Genomic DNA, 24,403 nt, shown 5'->3' with positions numbered 1-24,403 from the left:
AATACTGTCACAGTCTACTTATTGAGACGTCTACTTTTATGTTAACAGTTTAACCCAGTAAGACTAGTAATACAGTTAACAACCGTGGGTTTTTATTAAGACAGCTTGACTGACGGCACGTAAATGCGAGTAATGTTTTTGATTTAGTATTTAAGAAAGAGAGCACTTAGCGACTCCCAACGAACCTTATTGTTGATTTCAAATAACATTAAACTAATGCAAGGTTTCCTATAACTAATTCTCGCTGCCCTCAGTTACACCCACATAATTTCTGTCTCACTGACCTCTGAACAGAATGATAACTGCAGATCTCTCGATGATCACCTGTTATTTCAATACCATTATTGCTACATCTTTCATCAGCTCCGCTGAAATCTGCATAATAACCGACAATTAGATGAATGTTCCGTTTTATCGACTTCAGCTGAGCGTAGCCCTTCACACATTAAAAAAAAACCCTAAATGTAAGTATACATTGGAACGATCGGTTTAATGACCAACTTTCCTGATAATAATGTAACATGGAGCAGAATGAGGCAATAATGCACAGTTAGTAAACAATTTTTAATTATGAAAGGAATAAATCCAAACACGTTTATCACTGGTCATGAGAAATGATAATAGAGTTGATGTCTCACATCCATTTTCTTAAGGACATTTAATTTTGCTTGCCGTTCTCCTCTCTTGAGTGCACTACACTCGTCTTTTTGATATGTATTGTAGTGTCTTTCAATTCAAAACTTACGCTGGCCGCCTATTATTCGGCGGCATACCAAACACTGTGAGTTTTCACCAACGGCTACAAAAAAGAATTGCAGTTCCCAGTCATTTTTAAACGACCGGGAACATAGATCTCCCGTCCTTTGCTTTTTCACAGTACCTGCCATTTCTCAGTACTTCTCTGTTAAGGTCACGGTTTCCAGGGGTAAACGAGACTGGGTATGTTGCGCTCTTGCTTGTACCACATAAACAGGGAAGTGGAGCCGCCGCCGTTCTTTTAGGACACATGTCTAATAACAGATGTCGCTGTCGCACACGTGTGCACATGTGCAGCACTTCCGCACGTCTGCACACTGTGCAGCGTTTGGCCGGCCCTGGTCTAGCCTAAAACACTCCCTTATGTGGTCCGCAAGTACTCTGCTACCCGAGTAGCTGCTGCCTTTGTGTATTGCACCTCTGACCTGTCAAGGGGAGTCCTACAATTCCCCACCTGATAACGCAGGTCCAGAAATCTGCTACCAAGACTGTCACATAGTTGATGAAGCCTTTGGCTGAGACTCACCACTTGGCTCAAAACAAAAAGACCCCAGTCAACTCCATGTGGTTAATAGCAAGTTCTGTTTCCACCCTGCATGCAAATCCAGTTGCCTGTGTGAACCGAGGATGACCTCAGAACCCATGTGACAGCCCCAAAAGACATATGACTGCACCCCGCATGGTTGATAGCTGCAGTCGCACTGCCTCCACACCTCAGGTGAGGCTCCCTGGCAGACATACAGAGTGCGCAGTGGCTTTCTTTCCAGCCTTGAATGCTATCTTCCTAAAGGGCTCGATAATGTGTCTAATGTTGGAGCTCCCAATAACTTGCTAAGCCCTGTCCACTTGTGCTTACTTGGACCCTGCTGGAGCAACAGCCACTTGTTCATTTACAGGATGAATAGGTGAGGCCAGGTGCCCAGCCCCCACATTGGCCCTTCATCTCGAGTGAAGCAAACACATTACCACCTACTACTCATCCTGATGTGAGGGCTGATCCATCACACCATTTACACTATGAGGTGCCTCAGCAGCAGAGCCCATGGGCGAAATAAGTGACACTGGAAGTGTCCCATGAGCCACGCCAGATTTCCTGCCCCTCCTACAGCCTGGGGCAGCAGCCTGAAGGTAGCTGATCATAACCAAAACCGCATTCAACTGTTCACAAACTTCAGCCGGCCTCTCCTTTATCCACACACAGTATGCTCACATTCTACCCATCCTAGTAAGACTAACTGGAGACGTAAACTATAAAAGCTGACAAATACTTAGATATCCAACTTGTTACCCTTCTGACAAATCACTAATGGATGCTGATATGTTAATGAACAGTGTAGCTGGCTGTGCAGAAGAAATTACAGTTGAGCTACAGACTGCCTGAATTTACACTTACAAAATGTGTATTAAACCTCTTACAAAGAAAGACATGCACAACATGTAAGCAATACATATACTAAGAAAACACAGGAAAAACTAAATGAGTAACCTGCTGCTCTGGAGATGAGTCGCAGGTGGCGGATGGAGCCAGACTGAGTCGCTAACTAAGCTGAACCAAACAGTTACTTATCTTTGAAACAAACAAATGAGCAATCCATATGCTCCTGGCTGCCTGAGTATACACTTACAAAACCAACCCAAGATTAACCCTCTTAAATGCAAAAAAACGCACAAAATTTAAGCCATACATGCTATGAAGAAAACACAGGTAAAGCTAAATATATAACTTGCTATCCCAGAGATGTCACTTTGAATTTTCCCGTCTTGAGAAGGCTGTTGCACGTTTTCAGCAAGATATACGTCACAGGCAACAGCTGGAGCTATACTGAATTAAGTCAACCCAGAGAAATACTATGTATATTTTTAAACTGGAATTTATGTGCCCCTTCAATGGAACATTCCCAAATTGATCTTGTGTGATATATAATTTTTACAAGTACATTTAAAGGGGGGGGGGGGATAATCAGTACTCCAGCAATGCCTGAATAAAATTGTTGCATAATGATGGCAGGCAAATAGCTTGAGGCTTGTACACAAAATGGAGCAATGAAGATGTGGCCAACAGGAGTTCACTGATATCCATTGTTGTCATTGTCTGCACTAGAGAGAGTCCTAAAGACCAAATCACTAATGCACATGAAACAGTGTGTAAAATCATTTTGTGTGTTACAAGGAACAAACTGACATTTTCATCTTAGGTGTTGCATGAACCCGACAGTGATAAGTGTTTGTGTGAGCTTACCCAATCTGTGTGTTACAAAAATTAAACTGCAAATATGTATCTGATCCAACACCAGAAAAATTGCTCTTTATGACTCCAAGGAGAGATGCCCAGTATAGCTAGTTCGCTATGTGCTGTTGTGAGACTGCAACCTTAAGCACTGGCCAAATTATTCAAACAGTTGATATAACGCACTACAGAAGGCCCTGATAAAACAAGTGATTCAAAAGTATACTTGCTTGATTTTAAGCTTTATAAAATCTTTGTGGTTGTCGATTGAGATTTATGGAATCAAAGTTTGTAGAGCTCTGATTGGATTATGGACTCATGTTGATGTAAGGTCACTGTAGTCTTAAGTTTAAACCTTTGACTACTAGTTAAAATGTCTTGTGTCTCTTGACTGATCACAATCACCATTTAGTTTGAACATATAAATAATCAGCAGTGATGGATGATAACTTTTGGGACTAGGAGTCACCCTTATGCTGGAAATGCCCTTGTCAAAGAGTGTGGAAGAATGATTAGAGTTTGAGGGCACCCTCTAGCTGTAGGTGGGAAACTGCTCATAAAGGTATAAAGATCAGCAATTATCGACAACATGAGGGTGCAGAAGACAGTGGAAGCCACTGCACTGCATAACCATAGGAATTGTGACCTATAAGTGAAAAAGTGTTATGATGGACTACAGTCTAGATCAGGGATATCACCAGTCACTATGGTGTTTCTCTGTTGTTCATAGGTTAACACATCAGTTTCATATAGCCAGTGTGATGATACTTTCACATAACCAATCAAAGGTGAGCAAAAAGGCAATGAATTTCTAGTGTTGAAATTGAATAATTCTCATCAGCACTGTTGTTGAAAATATTTGACTTCTTTTTACAAATATGTTATGAATTAAGAGTATGCAGTTAAATTCGGACCTAATAGCATAGCTCAAACTTCTGTGAGTGAAATGCAGCATTTAAATTTGTGGTTTTGGTTACCACAAATATTTGATTATTTCTTCCAAATGTGTTAAGATATCTGATGTTGTGGGATACTGACATGAGAATGTCACAGTATTTCTTTGTTTCTTGCTCAAAAAAACATAGTCTGTCCGCTACTCTTTCACTTATACTGTGTGACCAGTAGCTGACATGTGTCATTTGATTGCTGTCATACTGTGACTTAGGAAGTCGGGATTAGCATGGAAGGTCAAGGCCCCTATAATGTCGCTCCTTAAACACAACTACTAGCAGATCAATAATTTAACAATTTATTCAAGACCACATTTATAAAACAGCTGACATACAATCAACACTTGGCCATCTTAAAAAACAACATCCAAAATGACAAATAGCTTCCTTCTCAAGCAAGCAGCAAATTAGAATTACTTAATGAACAATAAATTACAATCTGAAGTAATTTAAAAGTGTGGCTCAGATTAATTTTTTTTTCCGATAACACAACTAGCACAATACATTACACTTAATATAATTCATTGACAAGCAAATTTAATTTTTTTTTTTAAATATGCTTGAGAGATGTTAAATGTTTATCGAATGGGCAGTGAGGCCAGGCTGCCCTTAACTTGAAATGCCAGAAGCAGAAGACTAGCTGTCCAAAACAACACCTAAATGCTGGGGTCCAACCTGGAGTCACTTCCCATTAGACGACATGTTGCAGCTTCAGTGTACCTAAGCGGAATGTGGAGCTGCTCCCACGCACCCCAACTCGCTGAAAACTGGAACACAGACCACAGAAAACACAGCAAACACCAAACAAACATCAATAAGTTAAGAGATCAATAAACAATATAAGTTAAAAAAACCAATAAGTGCTTTCAATATAAAAAACTTAAATTTTGCAGCAATATCAATGCTGTAAAACATTTAAACTAGGACTTATACACAAATGCAATGCTGTAAAATAGTATCAGACTTCACACTCTTATATTTTGCCCAACAATATTTGCACATATGAATAACGCCGACAATATGTACAAAGATGAAATAGAAATAATTTCAAGATAATATCACATTATTCAAATACACAACAAAACTAGGTTTTGTGCATAGGTCTGCAATGTAACTGCCAGTTGTGCAAGCTTGATATGCAGAAAATAACTAGACTATGACCTAGTATGTTCAATACCTTACAGTTACATCTTTTGGGGACACTGATTTCCTTAGAGGAAGTAGTGACTGCTGGTCTCCGTGCGATCACACACCTTGCCGGCTGCTCTTACTTCAACACACACATTAGGACAACCAACCAACCAACAAGCGCAAATAGTTCCATGAAACAAAGGCACCAAAACCACTTACACCTTCGATGGAGAGCGTTGTTCGAGATGGTCTCGAGGAATGGATCTGTCTGAGAAAACAGGAGCCAAAGCAATGCGACGAGCAGCGCCCATAGTTTACATCAGGCAGGTGCACCGCAAACTCCTGTCTGTCCTGCAAGATAGACCGGCCGTGCCACTGCTGACCGCACCCGCGTGTTTTGCTCCTTCATCCCCTCAAGCATGTCCTAGCGCCTCGTAGAGTGTCTGATGACCAACTTGCCAACTGCAAATACCTGCCGCCAGATCACAACAGGGGCAAAGATATTAATACAGTCGGGTAGTCGATAGTCATGCCAAAGAACTGGTGTGCCAGGAAAGACACACCACGGCTCACATATCTCAAGACAAGTGCTGACATTGTGCATGAAACTCATAGGCTAAGTACACTACTGGACCTGCTCTATACTTTTACCATCCCAACCTATTGGCAAGAGATTCTAGATTAGCCTCCTACTCAAACCTGCTGGAGGAGAGTGCAAAGGGGAAGTGACTATGAGAAAAAGATTGGAAAAACCAATGAAACTGTTACATTGCAGAGTTGGTGTGCAGAATGTCAGAAATATTAAAGTCATCGAGAAGCCATAAAATCTGGAAAGAGAAATGAAAACGCTCGGTCTAGGAGTAATAAGATCACATGGAACTTAAATAAATCATATCAATATCATGTAATCATGAATGTCGCTGTTGATTTTAAACTGGTCCATGTTGTTGAGAAAAAAATTTCATTACTGAGTAAATGTACTGTGAAGCAGTTGTAAGAATTGCTAACCTTTTAAACAGATGCCTACAAGATGTGTGACTATGAACCCCACACATTATTCTAACTACTTTCTTTTGAGCGGTGAATACCTTTTGCCTAAGTGTCGAGTTGCCCCAGAATATTATTCCGTATGACATCAGAGTGTGGAAGTATGCAAAGTATGTTAGCTTACTAATTTCTACATCCTCAAAATTGGCAATTATTCTGATTGCAAAAGTTGCTGAACCTAGTTGCTTTAGGAGATCCAAAATATGAATTTTCCAATAAGATTCTCATCTATATGTACACCCAAAAACTTAATATGCTTTATCCTGGCTGCTGACTTCTTTTGGTCTGTTATGTTTATTGAAGGACTTATACTTTTTGCAGCAGAAAATTGGAAGTACTGTGTTTTTTTATAGTTCAGAGCAAGCCCATTCACAGAAAACCAATTAATAACTTTTCCAAAGACCTTATTTGTATCATTTTCTATCAGACTTTCTTTTACTGGATTAATAATTATGCTGGTATCATCAGCACACAGTGTCAGTTCAGCATCTTGTTTCACATAAGAAGGGATATCATTCACATATATCAAGAACAGTAGGGGACCCATGATCAAACCTTGTGGAACACCTAATATAATTTCACCCCAGTTAGATGAAGTGCAAACTCCTTTGAATCACGTGAAGCATATAAAGAGACTTTTTGCTTCCTGTTTTGTTGATATGACTTAAACCACTCATATGCTGTTCCATTTATATCATAGAATTGTAATTTCTCTAACATAATGTCATGGTTCACACAATCAAATGCTTTGGATAAGTCACAGAATATTCCTTCTGGTGACATTTTACTATTTAAAGACTATTATGTGGACAGTGAAATTGTAAATTGCTGTCTCAGTGGAACAGCATTTCTGAAATCCAAACTGTGATTTACTAAGTATCCCATTACTGAAACTTCCTGGCAGATTAAAACTGTGCACCGGACCGAGACTCGAACTCGGAACCTTTGCCTTTCATGGGCAAGTGCTCTACCATCTGAGCTACCCAAGCACGACTCACGCCCCATCCTCACAGCTTTACTTCTGCCAGTACCTCGTCTCCTACCTTCCAAACTTTACAGAAGCTCTCCTGTGAACCTTGCAGAACTAGCGCTCCTGAGAGAAAGGATATTGCGGAGACATGGCTTAACCACAGCATGGGGGATGTTTCCAGAATGAGATTTTTCACTCCGCAGCGGAGTGTGCGCTGATATGAAACTTCCTGGCAGATTAAAACTGTGTGCCCGACCGAGACTCTAACTTGGGACCTTTGCCTTTTGCGGGCAAGTGCTCTACCTCCAAAAAGCATATGACACTACTTGGAGTTACAACATCTTTCGCCATCTTCATGAATAGGAACTATGTGGATGCCTGCCGCATCTAATCCAGTCCTTTCTCGAGGACTGGCGTTTTCGTTATCGCATTGGCAATGCCATGTCTGATTGCTATGTTCAGGAGAATGGTGTTCCCCAGGGCAGTGTCCTCAGTGTCACATTGTTTGCCATCACTATCAATGGCATTTTCTCCACAGTCAGGAGCCTTGTCAAATGCTCTTTGTTTGTGGGTGACTTTGCAATCTTTTACTCTTCCTCTGGTCTTATGACACTGAGGCAGCTACAGCTGACCATTAGGAGGCTGGAAACCTGGGCCCAGACAACTGGTTTTCGGTTCTCACCTGAGAAGACTATGTGTGTTAATTTTAACTGTGCTCGTCAGAGTTTTAACCAACCAGTGCTTACAATGGGTGATCGTATTTTACATTTTCAAGACACTGTGCACTTTTTGGGTTTATTATTTGACTCTAATTTAACATGGCTCCCACAGCTGAAAGACCTATAAACCAAGACTTCTGGTTGTTGAACATTGTGAAATGCCTTGGCAGAAAAACATGGGGAGCTGACAGGTCCCACCTGCTGTAGTTTTATAGGGCATGTGTTTGATCACACTTAGACTATGGCAGCGTGGTCTACAAATCGACCCATCCTTCCTACCTCCGAATGTTAAATGCTGTCCATCATGAGGGCATTTGGATATCGACTGGAGCCTTTCAGACCAGCTCAGTTCAGAGTCTTGTGTGCAGAGGCTGGTGAACCACCACTCTTTATTCAGCGACATAACCTTTTGGCTCGACAGGTGCTAAGAATCTCAGTATCACCTCAGTCATTGGCATTTAGTTCAGTGATCCACCCCACCTTCAAATGACTGTTCAGGAATCGGCCCCAAGTGACCAAGCCATTTGGTATTCATGCTACACACTGTCTCAAGTATCTGGATCTCTCAGGCATGAAATTACACACCCAGGGATGGAACACACTGCCGCCTTGGTGTCTTCAGAGGCCCAAAGTGATTTTAAGCTTGGCACAGTACAAGAAAAGTTTTACTCCAGATTTGGTTTTTACAAATTTGTTTTCGTCTATTTTAAGTGCTTACCATAGTTTTATCATTATGTGTACAGATGGATTCCAGCAGGGAAATGCTCTCGGTTGTTCTGCTGTTTTCCCTTATAGGGTTTTCAAAGTGCGTCTTCCAGAACAATTTACAAATTATGATGCGGAGTTATATGGCATTCTGATGGCACAGGAAAGGGTTCACAGGTCTAGAAACTACAGAATGAGTATTTTTAACAATTTTGTATTGCAGTATACTAATTTTGATCATAAAAATTGATAGTTCCCTTGCCTATAGTGAAGGTAATTCCATATTACAACTGTTATTATTTTATACAGACATGTCCATTTAATCTTCTATTTAAAACTAGTAATTAGTACATGCTACATCCTTATTTTATGGGCAGTTGCCTTCATATTTTTTGCAAATTCTTCTCGTTGAAGTAATTTCTGTGTGTTGCATTAAATATCACTTAGCAATCATTATTGTAAGATGACAATATATATTACCATAAATGTACATAACAGAATTGTAGTGCATTGTATTGTTTACAGGTCTATCATATTCTACAGTTTGTGACTCGCAGTGTGTTGCATTATGCAGTGTAGCAAAGAGGAATGAATATCTCTAGAAAGAGCAATGGCAGAAGTTGGAAACCAAAAATAGGTACAGGGAAGCTATTGCATAGTGTTGATGAATAAATACTTCAGCTGATCAAATACATAAAGAAATGCAAAAATGATATGAAGAGGAAAAGAATAGAGCAATAGGAATTGTGTAAGAATGTAATTGATAGGGAAAATCAAGGAATCTCAAGCAGTATGGCTGCAAAAAAAAAAAAAAAAAAAAAAAAAAAAAAAAAAAGAGAGAGAGAGAGAGAGAGAGAGAGAGAGAGAGAGAGAGAGAGAGAGAAGAAAAAATCTAAAATAAAATGGTCATCAGAATGGAAGTTTCAGGATATATAAAAGTGAAAATAACGTATGGTAAAATTAATATCAAAGCTGCCAACATTAAAAGTGCTAGAGGACTGCTACTGTTAAATACAGGGTGGAGTAAAGAGGAGGAAAGGGTACTAAGGGGGAAAACCTCAAGTTGATGAAATCGAAGAAGAAAATGGGTGCCGATTTGTAACACAAGCAGAAATCTCATATTAGTCATTCTGAAAAATCTGTTGAAGACTTGGGATGAAGAAAGGTGGAAAGCATAGATAACAATACTATGGAATTTTTAGAATAGTTTCGGGACAGGCAACCAGTTATTTAAGTCAATGCAAAGAACCTGTGATTAGAGACATATCTTCAGATATTTGGAAGGATATCATCCACAAAATCTGAGATCATTGGCAGGTAAGTGTAAGAACTGTCAAAGACTCAGCTCGTGCATCAAAGTTGCTGCCAAGAATAGTATTCAGAAGAATAGTAAAGAAAATTAAAATCACATTAAATAATTGTCAGTTTCACATTAAGAATGGTAAAATGCACCAGATACAGAGTTTTGATGTTCCGCTTGATAATGGAATGAAGACTTAAGAAAACTATGGGCTCTTCATTGGTTTTACCGGCTGGTGTGGCCGGGCGGTTCTCGACACCTCAGTCTGGAACTGTGCGACCGCTACAGTCAGGTTCGAATCCTGCCTCGGGCCTGGATGTATGTGATGTCCTTAGGTTAGTTAGGTTTAAGTAGTTCTAAGTTCTAGGGGACTGATGACCTCAGATGTTAAGTCCCATAGTGCTCAGAGCCATTTGAACCATTTCTTCATTGTTTTGCTGATCCAGACAAAAAAAAAAAAAAAGGGGGAGAGAGAGAGAGAGAGAGAGAGAGAGAGAGAGAGAGAGAGAGAGAGAGAAACAGGGTGAAAAATTTTGCCTGGCAATCTGCAGTATGTACAAGAACCAAGAGTGATATATAGGGTTAGACCAATAGAGAGGAACTGCAATTAAAAGGGCATAGTGCGGTAAGAATACAGTCTTGCCTTCTTTTTAGCCAGTATATTGAAGAAGCAGTTAAGGTTATAAATGAAAGTAGATAAAAATTTGGGAATGATCAGTCTGAGTGAGCCCGGAATATGGACTGAGAATAAACCAAAGGAACACATCAACAATGAGGAGTAGCAAAATGAGATTAGCAGTAAACTGGGGATCACATAGTAGGATGGAATTCAGAAATTCTGCTACCTTGGAAGAAAAACAAAACAACAGACCAATTGTGGACAGGCAAAAGAACATTCACAGCAAAAAAAAGGGGGGGGGGGGGGAAGAAGAACAACATACATATTGCATCAGTCAGGAAGATGTTGATGCAACATTATATTGAAGAGATGAAAAAGCCATCCTTGTAAAATTTCTTTGTTAATTGAATCTGAGAAAGTAATTTTGTGTTGTGTAGTTATAACGGGTTCATAGCAAATGAAAGTTTAACAGAAAGGGGAGGGGGTGATGTCAGTTTGTCGCTGTTTGTGTGCGTTATATGACTGTGGCAGTAACAGTTGAGTAGTTCTGTACTGAATATGTCCACTCATTCCTTATTGATGCACTGCATTGAGTTCACTTTGCATCACCATTATAGTCTCATTATGTTTCAATGCATTTTAATTGCTAATGTCAGACATTCTGTTGCCTTAATGGAACATGTTGCAGATAGAAATAATGGGATTTCATGACAACAATTGGTTACCAGGTGTAGATTTGTCTGCAATTGACTGTGGGAAGCGAGAACAGAGGTAGCGTTGTAACATGTCAATGATGTATAGTACAGAAAGTGCAACTGAGCTCTTTCTACAACCAGTTGTTACTGTTGTAAACAAGTAACTGTCACTTAATCTGTTATTCCGATCCAGGTATAAATGTCAATAAGTGTTGGTTTGTGTAAGTTCCCACATATCTATTTCAGGTGTACTAAAAAGCAAAATAATGGTTGCATTAGAGTGAACTTGCATGAGCATAGCCAACAATAGTAATTAAACACTGCTGTATGCTTGTAATCAATTACTGTATTTTAAGGAATTATTGCATACTGGTGTTCAGACTCAGTTGAATTCAATTCTGCTTACTTAGTTCATGGGTAAAGGATAAAGTATGTTGTCTAAAAGATAGATTGTGTCACATTACACAGTATTTTAAAATAATTTTCTGTCGGAGAAAGTGAATGGAATGCTGGTGCCAGCTTGCTGGCCACACACAGAAAATAGAATTAATGTAAAATTTTCCATATTGATGTATGCTTGTTTTAGGAGACAAAGAAAATGATGACTGGGGCTTCAGTGACAGAGATTCTGGAATTGTCTCAGACTGTGATTTATTGCTGCTTGAAGCTGCGAAGAATGCAGAGAACAGTTGCACTAAAATGGAGCAGAGTGGCAGGTAGAACATTTTCCTTGAATAGCTTATATTTCACAGATATTTCTAAAATGAGCTGGGTTTTTCCTATTTTGTTAAAACTGTTGATGGAACTTAAATTGTCTGTGATAAGCATTGTTTTAAAAAATTTTAGTTTAAATATAGATTGTGATAATGTTTGTTATGCTAATCACCCCACCCCCTCTCTCCCCTGCCCACCGTCTAACCTCCCGACTGCACCTGACTGTCTCCACCTTGTCCCTGCATGCCTTTCCAATAATGCACTGCTGCTCACTGCCTGGCTCCAGCTTCCAGAGACTGTAGGCATGTGTATGTGAGTTGTGTTTGTGTGAGGGGGAGTAGCAACTATCCTTTTCATAATATAAGTTTAGAATAGATACAATGTTAACTTTTGGCAGATACTTTGTCAATAAAACAGTTTGTAATTTTGATTAGTCAGAATTTGTTATAAATTTCTCTCAAGAAGCCTATTAAAAATGGAGGAGGGGGGGGGTCTTCTTATATTCCGGGTTGTAGTCTTTGTTGAGCATGCATCATAGTGTATGTAAAAGTATTTTTACAGTTACTATGTAGAGAGCCAAACCTGAATTTAAATTTAAATGTGTAATTCTAATATATAAATTACAAATGGCAGTGACTTGAGAGCCTTATTTGGTTTTTGCAGTTTAAGATTTTGTTACAATCTAGTAATGAGTCTATAAAGTCCTACAGACTGCATACTGGATGCTGCACTTACTAGTAAAATAAAATTTATTACAGTATGTTCCCAGTAGAACACCATCAAGAAATTTGGCATACACATTAACAAATGGTGTGACTGACACACATTAAAAAAAAAAAAAAAAAAAAACTGATTTTGAAATCTTAACAAATAAAATTTTTTTATGAATGTGACGAAGTGGCATCAATTTTTACAGTTGAAAAGAAACCAAATAAAATTCTACAAAATTTAGGTCTGTGAGTTTTTGAGATACTACAATTTTAAAGTTTCAAATGTGAAAAAAATTGCAAAATTTGAGAAATATAAGGAATTAACAACTCAAAAGCCAAATGCCCAAAAAATTATAAGTTTTAGATTGTACTTTGTTTTGATAGGCAGAATGAAATGGCAAAAAATAATGTAATTATTAACCATTAAGGTTCAAATTTACTTCTTTGTTAGTTGATTCCACACAGAATGAGCCAAAACATAAAAAACTGTGATGATACACAATTGGCCCTGCAGTAGGTGTCAGTTTTGTTTTATCACAGTTTATTATGTTTATATGTCTTTTGATGGTGCCTTTCTTTGCTACAAGGTTGCTGTGTTTTGGATAATAGTTTAGGGAGGTAGATGCTTCTGGTGATCTTCCGGATCAAACCTGATTACAAAATAAGGAAAAAAGTGGTTGTTTTCAATTCCACAAACTGTCAACATTGGGTCACTTTCTACTTCAATGTGATGGTGTCACCTTTCGTTAAAATATTTTTCTAATTGTGCCTTGATGGATGAACTTCTAAATCGTAGTGAAACCAGGAAGAGCAAGGTAATGTAGTGAACCAGAAAATAAGTAATCAAAGAGCAAGGTAAGTGATTGAAGAACAAGGTTGAAATTATTGTCTACTTTCTACTATTTAAGTTTTGTGATTTCTCCAGATGTCTCCAGATGAATGCCAGAATGGCTCCTTTCACAGTTGTTGTCCATCTGAGGGAACTATACTAGTCTTGTGATATGTAAGATGTTTGTGTGTATTCTTTTGTTTCTAATTCTTCTTCATTTTCTTCTTACATAATAGCTCCATTGGATTACTTACGTTCCTTTATCCAGTGGTAATCTGATGATTTTTCACAAGTTGTGTTACTGTTTATTGCATATCTGACTTCACAAAATAAGCGTCATGAGCCAGGACTCGTTGACATTGTCCACATGTGACTGCTTTTAAATACTATGCATGCTGCAGTAATCATTGAAATTTGCTGTGGTAGAGCATTTTGTTAATAATACAGTGGGGTTCTGTCTGCACCATGTCGATCATGGTTTGTGAAGTGAGTGACCATTTGCTTTGGCACATTTTGCATTTAACATTCGGGGCACCTGCCACTTCCTAGATGTATGTTCCTTACAGAGGTATTTTGTTTTCCTAGCACTTTGTGGATCTAAGCAAATTTTTGTGTTACAAACTGTAATTTGTCAGTTTATTGCTCATGTCAATTGAACTTGTAATATTGTTGATAAATTCAAAGTGTAACACTTGAAAAAGAGAAATGCAGACTTAAAAAATTTCTGACAAGCAAATGGACTAATTGTACTAGAAAAAACTGCTTAAAGTCACAGAAATATATTAATAATTTGAGAAACTGTCACTACTTTATGCATATGAATCACAAATAATTGCTGCATTAAGACTTCTTAACGGAGTGAATCATTAACAATTGATAAAGCTTCATAAAGGAGTCCTAACTGTCACTGTTATCATTAACAATAGTCAATTTTACAGTTGTAAACCTGTTAAATAAAAGCCATCTAATAGAAAAATCAGTTGTTGTATAACATGAGTGTGACCTGTCACTACAGTGTTATCCTTTTATCATGTTTTATAGTTAGTGTTATAATTATAAGTTCTTGACTTGTATAGTTAGTTGATATTAGATCATATTTTGACTTTGCCTTGTTTTCATTGTATTCTTACATTACACACTATCATCATATCATTCTTTGCAGTGAAAAGATACCAGCTGAAAGAAATGATAATGAAGATTTGCTGGATATTGATGGTTCCATGTTTGATGACATGCTTTTTTCTGAAGAAGAATCCAGTTTCACTGCACCTGAAAGGTATGTGCGCACAGTTCCTTCTCTTTAGACATAATTTGTGTGCTTTTTGTCTGTACACAGTAATTTTTTTTATTTTCGTTTCCTGAATATTGTTCCCCTTGCTTGTAGGAGATATTTTACTTATTTGCTTATTAAATTCTCTATTTTATGGAAGAGAGATTTGCTAAATTGCTTCAGGTGCTGAAGTAATCCTCTAAGTTCAGAAACATGCTGGAACAGAATGTGTTAAGGCAAAGGGAGATGTGGCCTATTACTTTCAGATGGTGTTGCTGAGACGCTTCTTGGTCTAACTCACTGGCATTGTCTTGCCAACATTTGAAAAAATTATCTTAAAATTTTGTCTTAGTTTTGCTGAGTTTGGAGATTCCAAGTGTCTCTGTTTGGGTGAAAATATTGTGTGTTGGAGGGTAATGAGTAGGTGGTAGAAAAGCTCGGGACCATACACAACACTACGCCTAGAGCGAGTTTTAGTTGACTGTGAAAATGTTTACAGCGAAGTGCTAAATCTAAGTGGCTTAGTGTTTTATTTTATTAACTGAAATAACGAAGAAATCAATGTTGGCAATAATTAACTGCATCAAGTAATTTATTTGTGAAGCATTATAAACCTGCATTTACGCATGGGCCAAACAACTGAATTTAAGTAGAAAAGATAAATATGTTATGAATGAGTGGCCTTTTCCCTGAATTCGTTTGCTCACGTCTCCTCCATTCTTCTCTCTCTGTCCATCTTCTGCTCCCCTGTCTGTCTGCCCTCTCCTCCTACCTGCTCTTTCTGTCCATCTCATCCACCACCTCTCCCTGTGTGTGTGTATTTCTTCTTCCCTCCTCTCTGTCCATCACCCCCCCCCCCCTTCTCTTCGACCATATCCTTGACCACCTCTCTCTATGTGATCCTCCACAATCTTACTGTTGATCTTCTCCTTTCCCTTTCACTGTATATCTCCTTGTCCCCCTCTCTCTGCCATATCTTCCTCACCCCTTTCTCTATTCACTTCATCATCCCCCCCCCCCCTCTCCTACTATCTGTCACCCTCCTTCCTCTTCTCAGCCATTTCCATCTGCGTGTGTAGCCTCCCCAAGGCAGGTCGCTACTACTCGTAATGCAGGGCAGCCTACACATCAGGGGCTGGACCTTTTCTTACCCCTGATGTGTAGGCTGCCCTGCAGAGTAGATCGATAAGGCAGGGCAATACTACTCACACACAATATGCCTGTCATGCAGGGCAGCCTACATGTCACTAGCTGAAATAGGAGACTTCTTGACCACCCCTTATAGCTTTGTGGTTAATTATTCTTGAAGCAGTGAAACTGTTAATCATATTCTCTCGCCTGAACTGTGGCAGCAGCTGCACATTTGTGACATAATTGTAGGCCCTCTTGTTTTGGTAGAAGTAGCTGATCTGTGGTGAAGTGGAAAAAGCATTTTGATAATATTTCCCTAGGGGAGTTTTTAAGTTTGCAGCCTTTTGATGTGTATTTCTTCTTATTTGTAAAATATACCTAGGGAAACTCAGTTGTAATATACACCTAGGGAAGTTATTAAAATAACTACAAATTTTCCAACTCCTCCTTTGTCTTGGAAGTCCAGCTGCTTTTAAAAGAGTGAGTAACAACACATGCAACAGTTGCTATAACCAGATGTAACTTAGTGAGTCTTCGTTGCCAGTAGACATAGTCTCAGCTACTGTACAGCATACCCAAAACTTATTTCTAATCCTGATGTCATTAACTGCCGCGAAGGAGTGTATGTACTGAAAAGGCTCAGCAAAAATATGCAGCAGAACCACAGATGGCATGACCAAAATTTTGTAATGATGTAATTGTGAAGAATTGTAAGCAAATGATAATCTAGAAACAGTGGAAGAGAAGTTCCATGCTGCACAGAGTTGATTTAGGATGTACAAATTTGGCTTTGAAAAACAATAAATATGAGACTGGAGCTGTGAATCAGAAATAGTGCAATTTGATTGGCTTGTGCAGTTTGGATTTAGTACTTCGTTGCTGCTTGTTTGATGTGTTAGAAAGTTTAGGGAAAGATCAGGTATTATTGATTTGGTGCCATCTGTTGACCAGAGTAAAGGCTGTATGTTGTCAAAGAGCTTTAGTAGTCTGTATGTGATGTTCCATATAATTATAAAGTATTTGATTTGTTGATGGGTTGTTTGGCACAAAAGGCTTCATTGCATCCTTTGAGTGGAGTACTTCCTTGTAATTATGTTCTGTTTATTTACCAAATGTGGAATCTTTTATTTGTATAAAGTCTGATCCTGTGTACAATCCTGTGACAGTTGCAGAAAAAGGAAAAGCTTCAGGAGTTTGTGTAGAGCATTGTGTTACACATCATGCAGGCAACAAAAATGTTTGGAACCCACAGTGTTTAAGATATATCTACCTGGATGTTATGGGAAGATGTACTATGTCCCCATATGCATCTTTGTTATTGAGGCAATAATGAATTGTTGAAAAGGACTAAATTGGAAGGATGATGCGTCAAACAATGTCTTAACCACAGAGAGTTAAGATAGTCATAGATTGATGCAATTATTAAAACAATTGTATATCCCGACAAAACTATTAGCACATTTATCATGTTCTGTAAATTCTTACCAAAAATGGGAGCCTTTAGGAATTTGTAACAAGCGAAGATATAAATTACCAAAACACAAATATTGTCAAGTTAATCAGTGTAGTGTATTAACAATGAACAATCACTGTATTGCTTCGTGCTGTTCATGCTCAGTTATTCTAAACAGCTACTATTTGTTTATTTTTGGTATTTTAGTATTAACTTGATGACTGTTATTTTCAAAGAAAATGGTTACCTACACCTGTAAATAATGAGGCCTTTTTACAGCACTTTATGGCCATGGAGCTGTACAATGAAGTGTGCTACTTGCCTTGTAGCTGTCAGAACTTTCTTGTTTTTTAAATTCAGTATTTGAATAATTTATAGGAAGAGTCGCTAGTATAGACTGGGATGTCTGTGTATTCATTTCAGGTGGTACAGACAAGCCGTTGTGTGAATTACTTTTGAACACATTATCCGAAAACTGTCTTGAGCAGCTAAATCGACAGCCAACGCGTAATGGAAATATTGTAGATCTGGTAGCCACGAACAGACCAGACCTCATTGACGGTGTCAGTGTTGAGACGGGGATTAGTAATCATGATGTTGTCATAACGACTATGGTTACGAAAGTTAAAAAGTCGGTCAAGAAGGCTAGGAGAGTATTCTTACTAGAAAGAACAGATAAGCAGTTGTTAGCATCCCACTTAGTAAATGAATCGACTTCATTTACTTCTGGTACGATGGATGTGGAAGAGTTATGGGCAAATTTTAAACACACTGTATATCACGCATTGGAGAAGTATGTGCCGAAAAAGTGGGTTACGGACAGAAAAGACCCACCGTGGTTTGACAGCACAATTCGGAGAATGCTCAGGAAGCAAAGATAGTTGCACTCGTAGTACAAGAAAGATCGGGAGAATGAGGACAGGCAAAAGTTAGTAGAGATTCGTGCTGCTGTAAAAAGAGCGATGTGCGAAGCATACAACCACTACCACCATCTTACCTTAGCAAAAGACCTTGCTGAAAACCCAAGGAAATTCTGGTCTTACATAAAATCGGTAAGTGGGTCGAAGGCTTCCATCCAGTCACTCACTGATCAGTTTGGCCTGGCAACGGAAGACAGCAAAACGAAAGCTGAAATTTTAAATTTAGCATTTGAAAAATCTTTCACACAGGAGGATCGTACAAACATGCCGCCGTTTGAATCTCGTACAGATTCCCGTGTGGAGGACATAGTGAGACATCCCTGGGGTTGTGAAGCAGCTGAATGGGTTGAAAACAAATAAATCGCCAGGTCCTGATGGGATTACAATTCGGTTTTACAGAGAGTATTCTACTGCATTGGCTCCTTACTTAGATTGCATTTATCGCGAATCTCTTGCCCAACATAAAGTCCCGAGCGACTGGAAAAAAGTGCAGGTGATGCCCGTATATAAGAAGGGTAGAAGGATGGATCCTCAAAATTACAGACCAATATCCTTAACATCGGTTTGTTGCAGGAATCTCGAACATATTCTCAATTCGAATATAATGAATTTCCTTGAGACAGAGAAGTTGCTGTCCATGCATCAGCACAGCTTTACAGCTTTAGAAAGCAACTCGCCCTTTTCTCACATGATATCTTGCGAACCATGGATGAAGGGTATCAGACGGATGCCATGTTCCTTGACTTCCGGAAAGCATTTGACTCGGTGCCCCACTGCAGACTCCTAACTAAGGTATGAGTATATGGGATTGGTTCCCAAATATGTGAGTGGCTCGAAGACTTCTTAAGTAATAGAACCCAGTACGTTGTCCTCGATGGTGAGTGTTCATTGGAGGTGAGGGTATCATCTGGAGTGCCCCAGGGAAGTGTGGTAGGTCCGCTGTTGTCTTCTATCTACATAAATGATCTTTTGGATAGGGTGGATAGCAATGTGCGGCTGTTTGCTGATGATGCTGTGCTGTACGGGAAGGTGTCGTTGTTGAGTGACTGTAGGAGGACACAAGATGACTTGGACAGGATTTTTGATCGGTGTAAAGAATGGCAGCTAACTCAAAACATAGATAAATTTAAATTAATGCAGATGAATAGGAAAAAGAATTCTGTAATGTTTGAATACTCCATTAGTAGTGTAGCGCTTGACACAATCACGTCGATTAAATATTTGGGCGTAACATTGCAGAGCGATATGAAGTGGGACAAGCCTGTAATGGCAGTTGTGGGGAAGGCGGATAGTTACTTTGGTTCATTGGTAGAATTTTGGGAAGATGTGGTTCATCTGTAAAGGAGACCACTTATAAAACACTAATACAACCTATTCTTGAGTACTGCTCGAGTGTTTGGGATACCTATCAGGTCGGATTGAGGGAGGACGTAGAAGCAATTCAGAGGCGGGCTGCTATATTTGTTACTGGTAGGTTTGATCATCATGCAAATGTTACGGAAATGCTTCAGGAACTCAGGTGGGAGTCTCTGAAGGAAAGGTGGCGTTCTTTTTGTGAATCGCTACTGAGGAAATTTAGAGAACCAGCATCTGAGACTGACCGCAGTACAATTTTACTGCCACCAACTTATATTTTGCAAAAAGACCACAAACATAAGAAAAGAGAGATTAGGGCTCGTACAGAGGCATATAGGCAGTCATTTTTCCCTCGTTCTGTTTGGGAGTCGAACAGGGAGAGATAATGCTAGTTATGGTACGAGGTACCCTCCGCCACACACCGTATGGTGGATTGCGGAGTACGTATGTAGATGTAGATGTAGGTACATTTTTAATGTTATTTTGAAATAGTCGGGACTCCCAATTTCTGCTTTCTGTTAAGTGGGAGCTTATTAAAGAGCCTTGAACTGGACCTTAGGCAAATATCTTAGGTATAAATGGAAGTTATTTTTGTGTCTTGTATTGAGTTGGTGTATGTGATAATACAGTTGAAATAGTTTTTATTACCAAGACAGAAAACCATTCAGAAGTATTTGTTGAGAATTGATTGTACGAATTCAGTGATCTGTAAAAGTTTTCTGCAAGAAGTTTGATGGTCTAATTTACTCATTATTGTTACTGATTGCTTATGCTGAATAAACACTTTATTTATATAAGGTGCACTGCCACAAAGGTAATTTCATAAGGCAGCAAGGCGTGGATATATGCTAAATAAGCCAATGTTCTTCCATGTGTTAATACAATTAGATATACTTCAGTGTGTAAAACACGATAAATGTGTATTCATGATTAATGTATCTATTTGTTGACTCCATTTTAATGTTATGCAACTGGACCCCAAAGAATTTTGTGCAGTGTACTTCATTTAGTATATGACCATTAATGTCCTCATCTGGTGCCAGTAAGTCATTTCAACTTGTTCGAAATAGCCCAGTCTCACTTTTTTTGAGGTCAAGACATAAAAGCTGTGAAGCACTGGTAGGCCTGTGCAGTTATGCAGTTATCATTTGAGCTCTTTTGAGACCGAGGTTGGACCCTTGATTGGAATGCATGTGTGAACAGCAAAAAATCAAGATTTTTAATCACCCTTTAAAGTCACTGGAAGATCATTTATAATTTGGGACAGCTGTCCAATACATACTGTCAGTAGGCAAAATGTGTAGTACTGCCATTACACATACGTAAGTGACATGTTATCCTAGCTTTCAGAACAAATAGTTCCTACGTCAGTAAGGAGAGAGGGATATGTTGGCGAAGGTTAAAGAGCAAGGGCAGGTCACTCTCACTCTGAGAGAGGCCCACTTGAATTCAGTTAAGGAATGGAAAGTTCTGCCAGAAGTAAATAATTTGAGAGTTTGGCAGTGACCATTCATCCAAATGAACAGTTGGGCAATGGTGACACCACATAAAATGCTGTGCGAAAATTGCAGGATACCAGGTATATGATAAGACTCTTGAGGGCCCATAAACAGACTGGCATAAGAAGGTGACATGCAGATACCTGTGGCTGTGCTGCAGATGTTTTCTATGTATTCCCCTCAAAAGAAGTTCTGTGTGAGAATTTAATTGGTTATATGCATGAGGCATTAGGTGGTAAGTTTGGATTTGGAAGGAAGTTGGGAGAGTGGTGTTAGATATCAGCAAGGGCACGGTCAGTGTTGATGTACCGGGAGATGACATTAACAGCGACAGGTAGAGATCCAGCTGGTGATAGTGGGGCTTGTTGAGTCAGTGAAGGAAGTGGTTCATATCTTTGATATGAGAGGCTAGACATAGAGCAGTTGGTTGGAACTGTTGGTTGACAAGAGCAGAGATTCATTCAGTGAGAACACACCAGCTAAAATGGAGCGTCCAAGATGGTTGGCTTTTTGAATTTTAGGATGCATGTATAAGTTGGTGTGTGGGAGTCTGTGATGGTGAGGGAGTATGGATTTGGCAGAAAGGTTCTGGAATGGACCTATGGATTAGAGTAGAAATCAGAGATTATACTAGACTTCTGAAATGGGATCACTGCGGCAGTGCCTGTAGATAGAGGAATCAGACTGTTGGCAGATATCTTCTGTCAGCTAATCACTGTGAATCATCGTGACAGTGGAGTAGTCCTTGACTGCAGGTAGGGCGATTATATCAGGGTCTGTCTTGAGGTTGTGGGTGGCTGTCCTTTCTTCTGTGGAGAGATTTTTGTTCTCAGGAAAGCATGGTGAGGCCAAGTTGGAGGTAGAGAATTACTGGAAAGTGACCAGGGGATATTTAGGTGGGGGCGGGGAGGGGGGGGGGGAGCACTGTTGGATGGTAGCGTTAAACGGCAGAGGCAAGGTTCAGTGTTGGGATTCAGTTGGCTTTGGTTGGAAAGACTGTTTGCAAAAATACATATTGATTGTAGGGATTGGGAGGAAGAGAGCAGACTGTTTCAGTTTTAGCGGTCAGGAGGAGGAGAGTTGGTCTCTTAGGAGTCCAGCATGATTGAACTTGAATGTGGGACTGATGTTGAAGTCAGCAAAAGGTCAGCTCCTCTGTTGTTTAAATCAGATCTGGTTTGATGGACAGTATCCCACCACTTGGGAGGCAATATGAATTCCATTCTGGAAACCAGGCAAAGACCATAGCACCCATAACAGTTACCGGAATGTAGCCATTACTAGTTCTATGGATTCTATTGGTAAGACTCTTGAATGTATGGTCATTTGCCACCTTGTCCGGCTGCTTGAATCCCAAGGTCACCTGAGCCACTCCCAGTGCGGTTTCAGGTGCTATTGTCTCACCCTTAACAACTTTATTCTACTGGAGACGGCGATACAGGAGTCCTTCTAAGGCCAAAACCATTTGATTTGTGTGTTTTTTGACCTCGAAAAAGCATATGACACTACTTGGACGTACAACAACCTTCACCAACTTCATGAATGGGGACTATGTGGACACCTGCACCTTCTTATCCAGTTCTTTCTCAAGGATCAGCATTTTCAATATCGCATTGGCAATGCCTTCTCAGATGCTAAGTTCAAGAGAATGGTGTCCCCCAAGGCAGTGTCCTCAGTGTCACATTGTTTGCTATCACTATCAGTGGCATTACCTCTGCAGTCAGGAGCTCTGTCAAATGATCTTTGTTTGTGGATGACTTTTCAATCTTCTACTCTTCCTCTGTTCTAATAACAATGACGAGGCAGTTACAGCTGACCATTAGGAGGCTGGGAACCTGGCCCAAGACAACTGGTTTTTGGTTGTCATCACAGAAGACTATATATGGAAATTTTAACCGTGCTCGTCGAATTTTTAACCAACCAATGCTCACAATGCGGGACAATATTTTACGTTTTCAAGACCGTGTGCACTTCCCGAGTTTATTATTTGACTCGGAATTAACTTGGCTTCCACACCTGAAACACTTATGAACAAAGGGCTTCCCGTCATTGAATATTTTGAAATGCCTTAGCAGAAAAACATCGGGAGCTGACAGGCCCCGTCTCCTGCAGTTTTATAGGGCAGTTGTTCAATCACATTTACATTATGGCAGCAAGGTTTACGTATCGGCCTGTCCTTCCTACCTCACAATGTTAGATGCTGTCCACCATGAGGGTATTCAGATATTGACTGGAGACTCTCACTCCAGCCCAGTTCAGAGTCTGTGTGCAGAGGCTGGTGAACCACCACTTTTTATTCAGCAACGTATCCTTTTAGCTCGACAGGTGCTGAAAATCTGAGCGCCACCTCAGTCATTGACATTTAGTTCAGTGGTCCAACACACCCTTGAATGGCTGTTCAGACATCGGCCCCATGCGACCAAGCATTTTGGATACATGCTACAGACTGTCTCAAGGATCTGTATCTATCAAGCATCAAAATACACAGCCAGGTATGGAACACATTGCTGCCTTGGTGTCTTCAGAGGCCCAAAGTGATTCTAAGCTTGACACAGTGTAAGAAAGCTTGTACTGCAGATTTTGTTTTTACAACTATGTTTCCTTCCATTTTAAGTATGTACCACAGTTTTATTGTTATGTATACAGAGTGATCACAACAAGAGTGTGTCCCTGACAGGGTTTTTAAAGTGTGTCTTCTGTAACAATTTACAAATTGTGATGCAGAATTATATGGCATTCTGATGGCACTGGAGAGGGTTCACAGACATCACCATAAAAGGTTTCTTGTCTGTTCCGATTCGCTTAGTGCACTGCAAGCACTTCACCAAATGCATTGTATCCAGTAGACCCACTGATTCAGCTCATCCATGACCCTTACAGTGCCCCCAACACCATGGCAAACGGTTGACCATTTGCTGGGTACCTGGCCACATTAGGATACAGGGCAAAGACATGGCTGACAGAGCTGACAAGGAAGCATGTTGGGATGGTGCTGTCTATCGATGTCGCATCCAGTTGCACGTCATCATCTCATTTTCTGACACACACGTCATGCGTCAGTGGGAGACTGAATGGTTGCAGGTGACAGACAGCAAACTGCAGCTGCTCCAATCGGCCACAAAGACATGGCAGACTTCATGTCAGCCTCACTTCCGGAAGGAGTTTCTGCTTGCCAGGCTGCACATCAAGCACAGCTCTTAAACACATGGCTTTCTTCTCTGGTAGAAGGATCCACCACTCTGTGAAGTTTGTGGCATGCCACTTTCAGTTCAGCATATTGTAGCTACATGTGTCCTGTATCCTGATATTAGGGCAGCCCTCAATCTCAACAGAGATCTGACCATCAACCTCGCAGATACTGATTCCAGTGTTATGAGGGTGGTGAAATGTTATGAACTGTCA

At 39.8% G+C, this 24,403-nt stretch overlaps 1 protein-coding gene across 1 annotated transcript in view; it reads left to right on the top strand.

The window, feature by feature from the left end:
• LOC126203738 (DNA replication ATP-dependent helicase/nuclease DNA2-like) overlaps positions 1-24,403 on the top strand; it is a 156,442-nt gene that overhangs the window by 5,741 nt on the left and 126,298 nt on the right. Inside the window, exons 3-4 of the mRNA XM_049938106.1 lie at positions 11,706-11,835; positions 14,535-14,648. Coding sequence (XP_049794063.1) covers positions 11,706-11,835; positions 14,535-14,648 — 244 coding nt within the window. The remainder of the gene's footprint in view (positions 1-11,705; positions 11,836-14,534; positions 14,649-24,403) is intronic.

The sequence above is a fragment of the Schistocerca nitens genome, chromosome 9 (assembly GCF_023898315.1).
Source record: "Schistocerca nitens isolate TAMUIC-IGC-003100 chromosome 9, iqSchNite1.1, whole genome shotgun sequence".
NCBI classification, from domain to species: Eukaryota; Metazoa; Arthropoda; class Insecta; order Orthoptera; family Acrididae; genus Schistocerca; species Schistocerca nitens.
The sequence above is the reverse complement of the archived record's forward strand: the minus strand, read 5'-3'. Positions and strand labels throughout refer to the sequence as shown.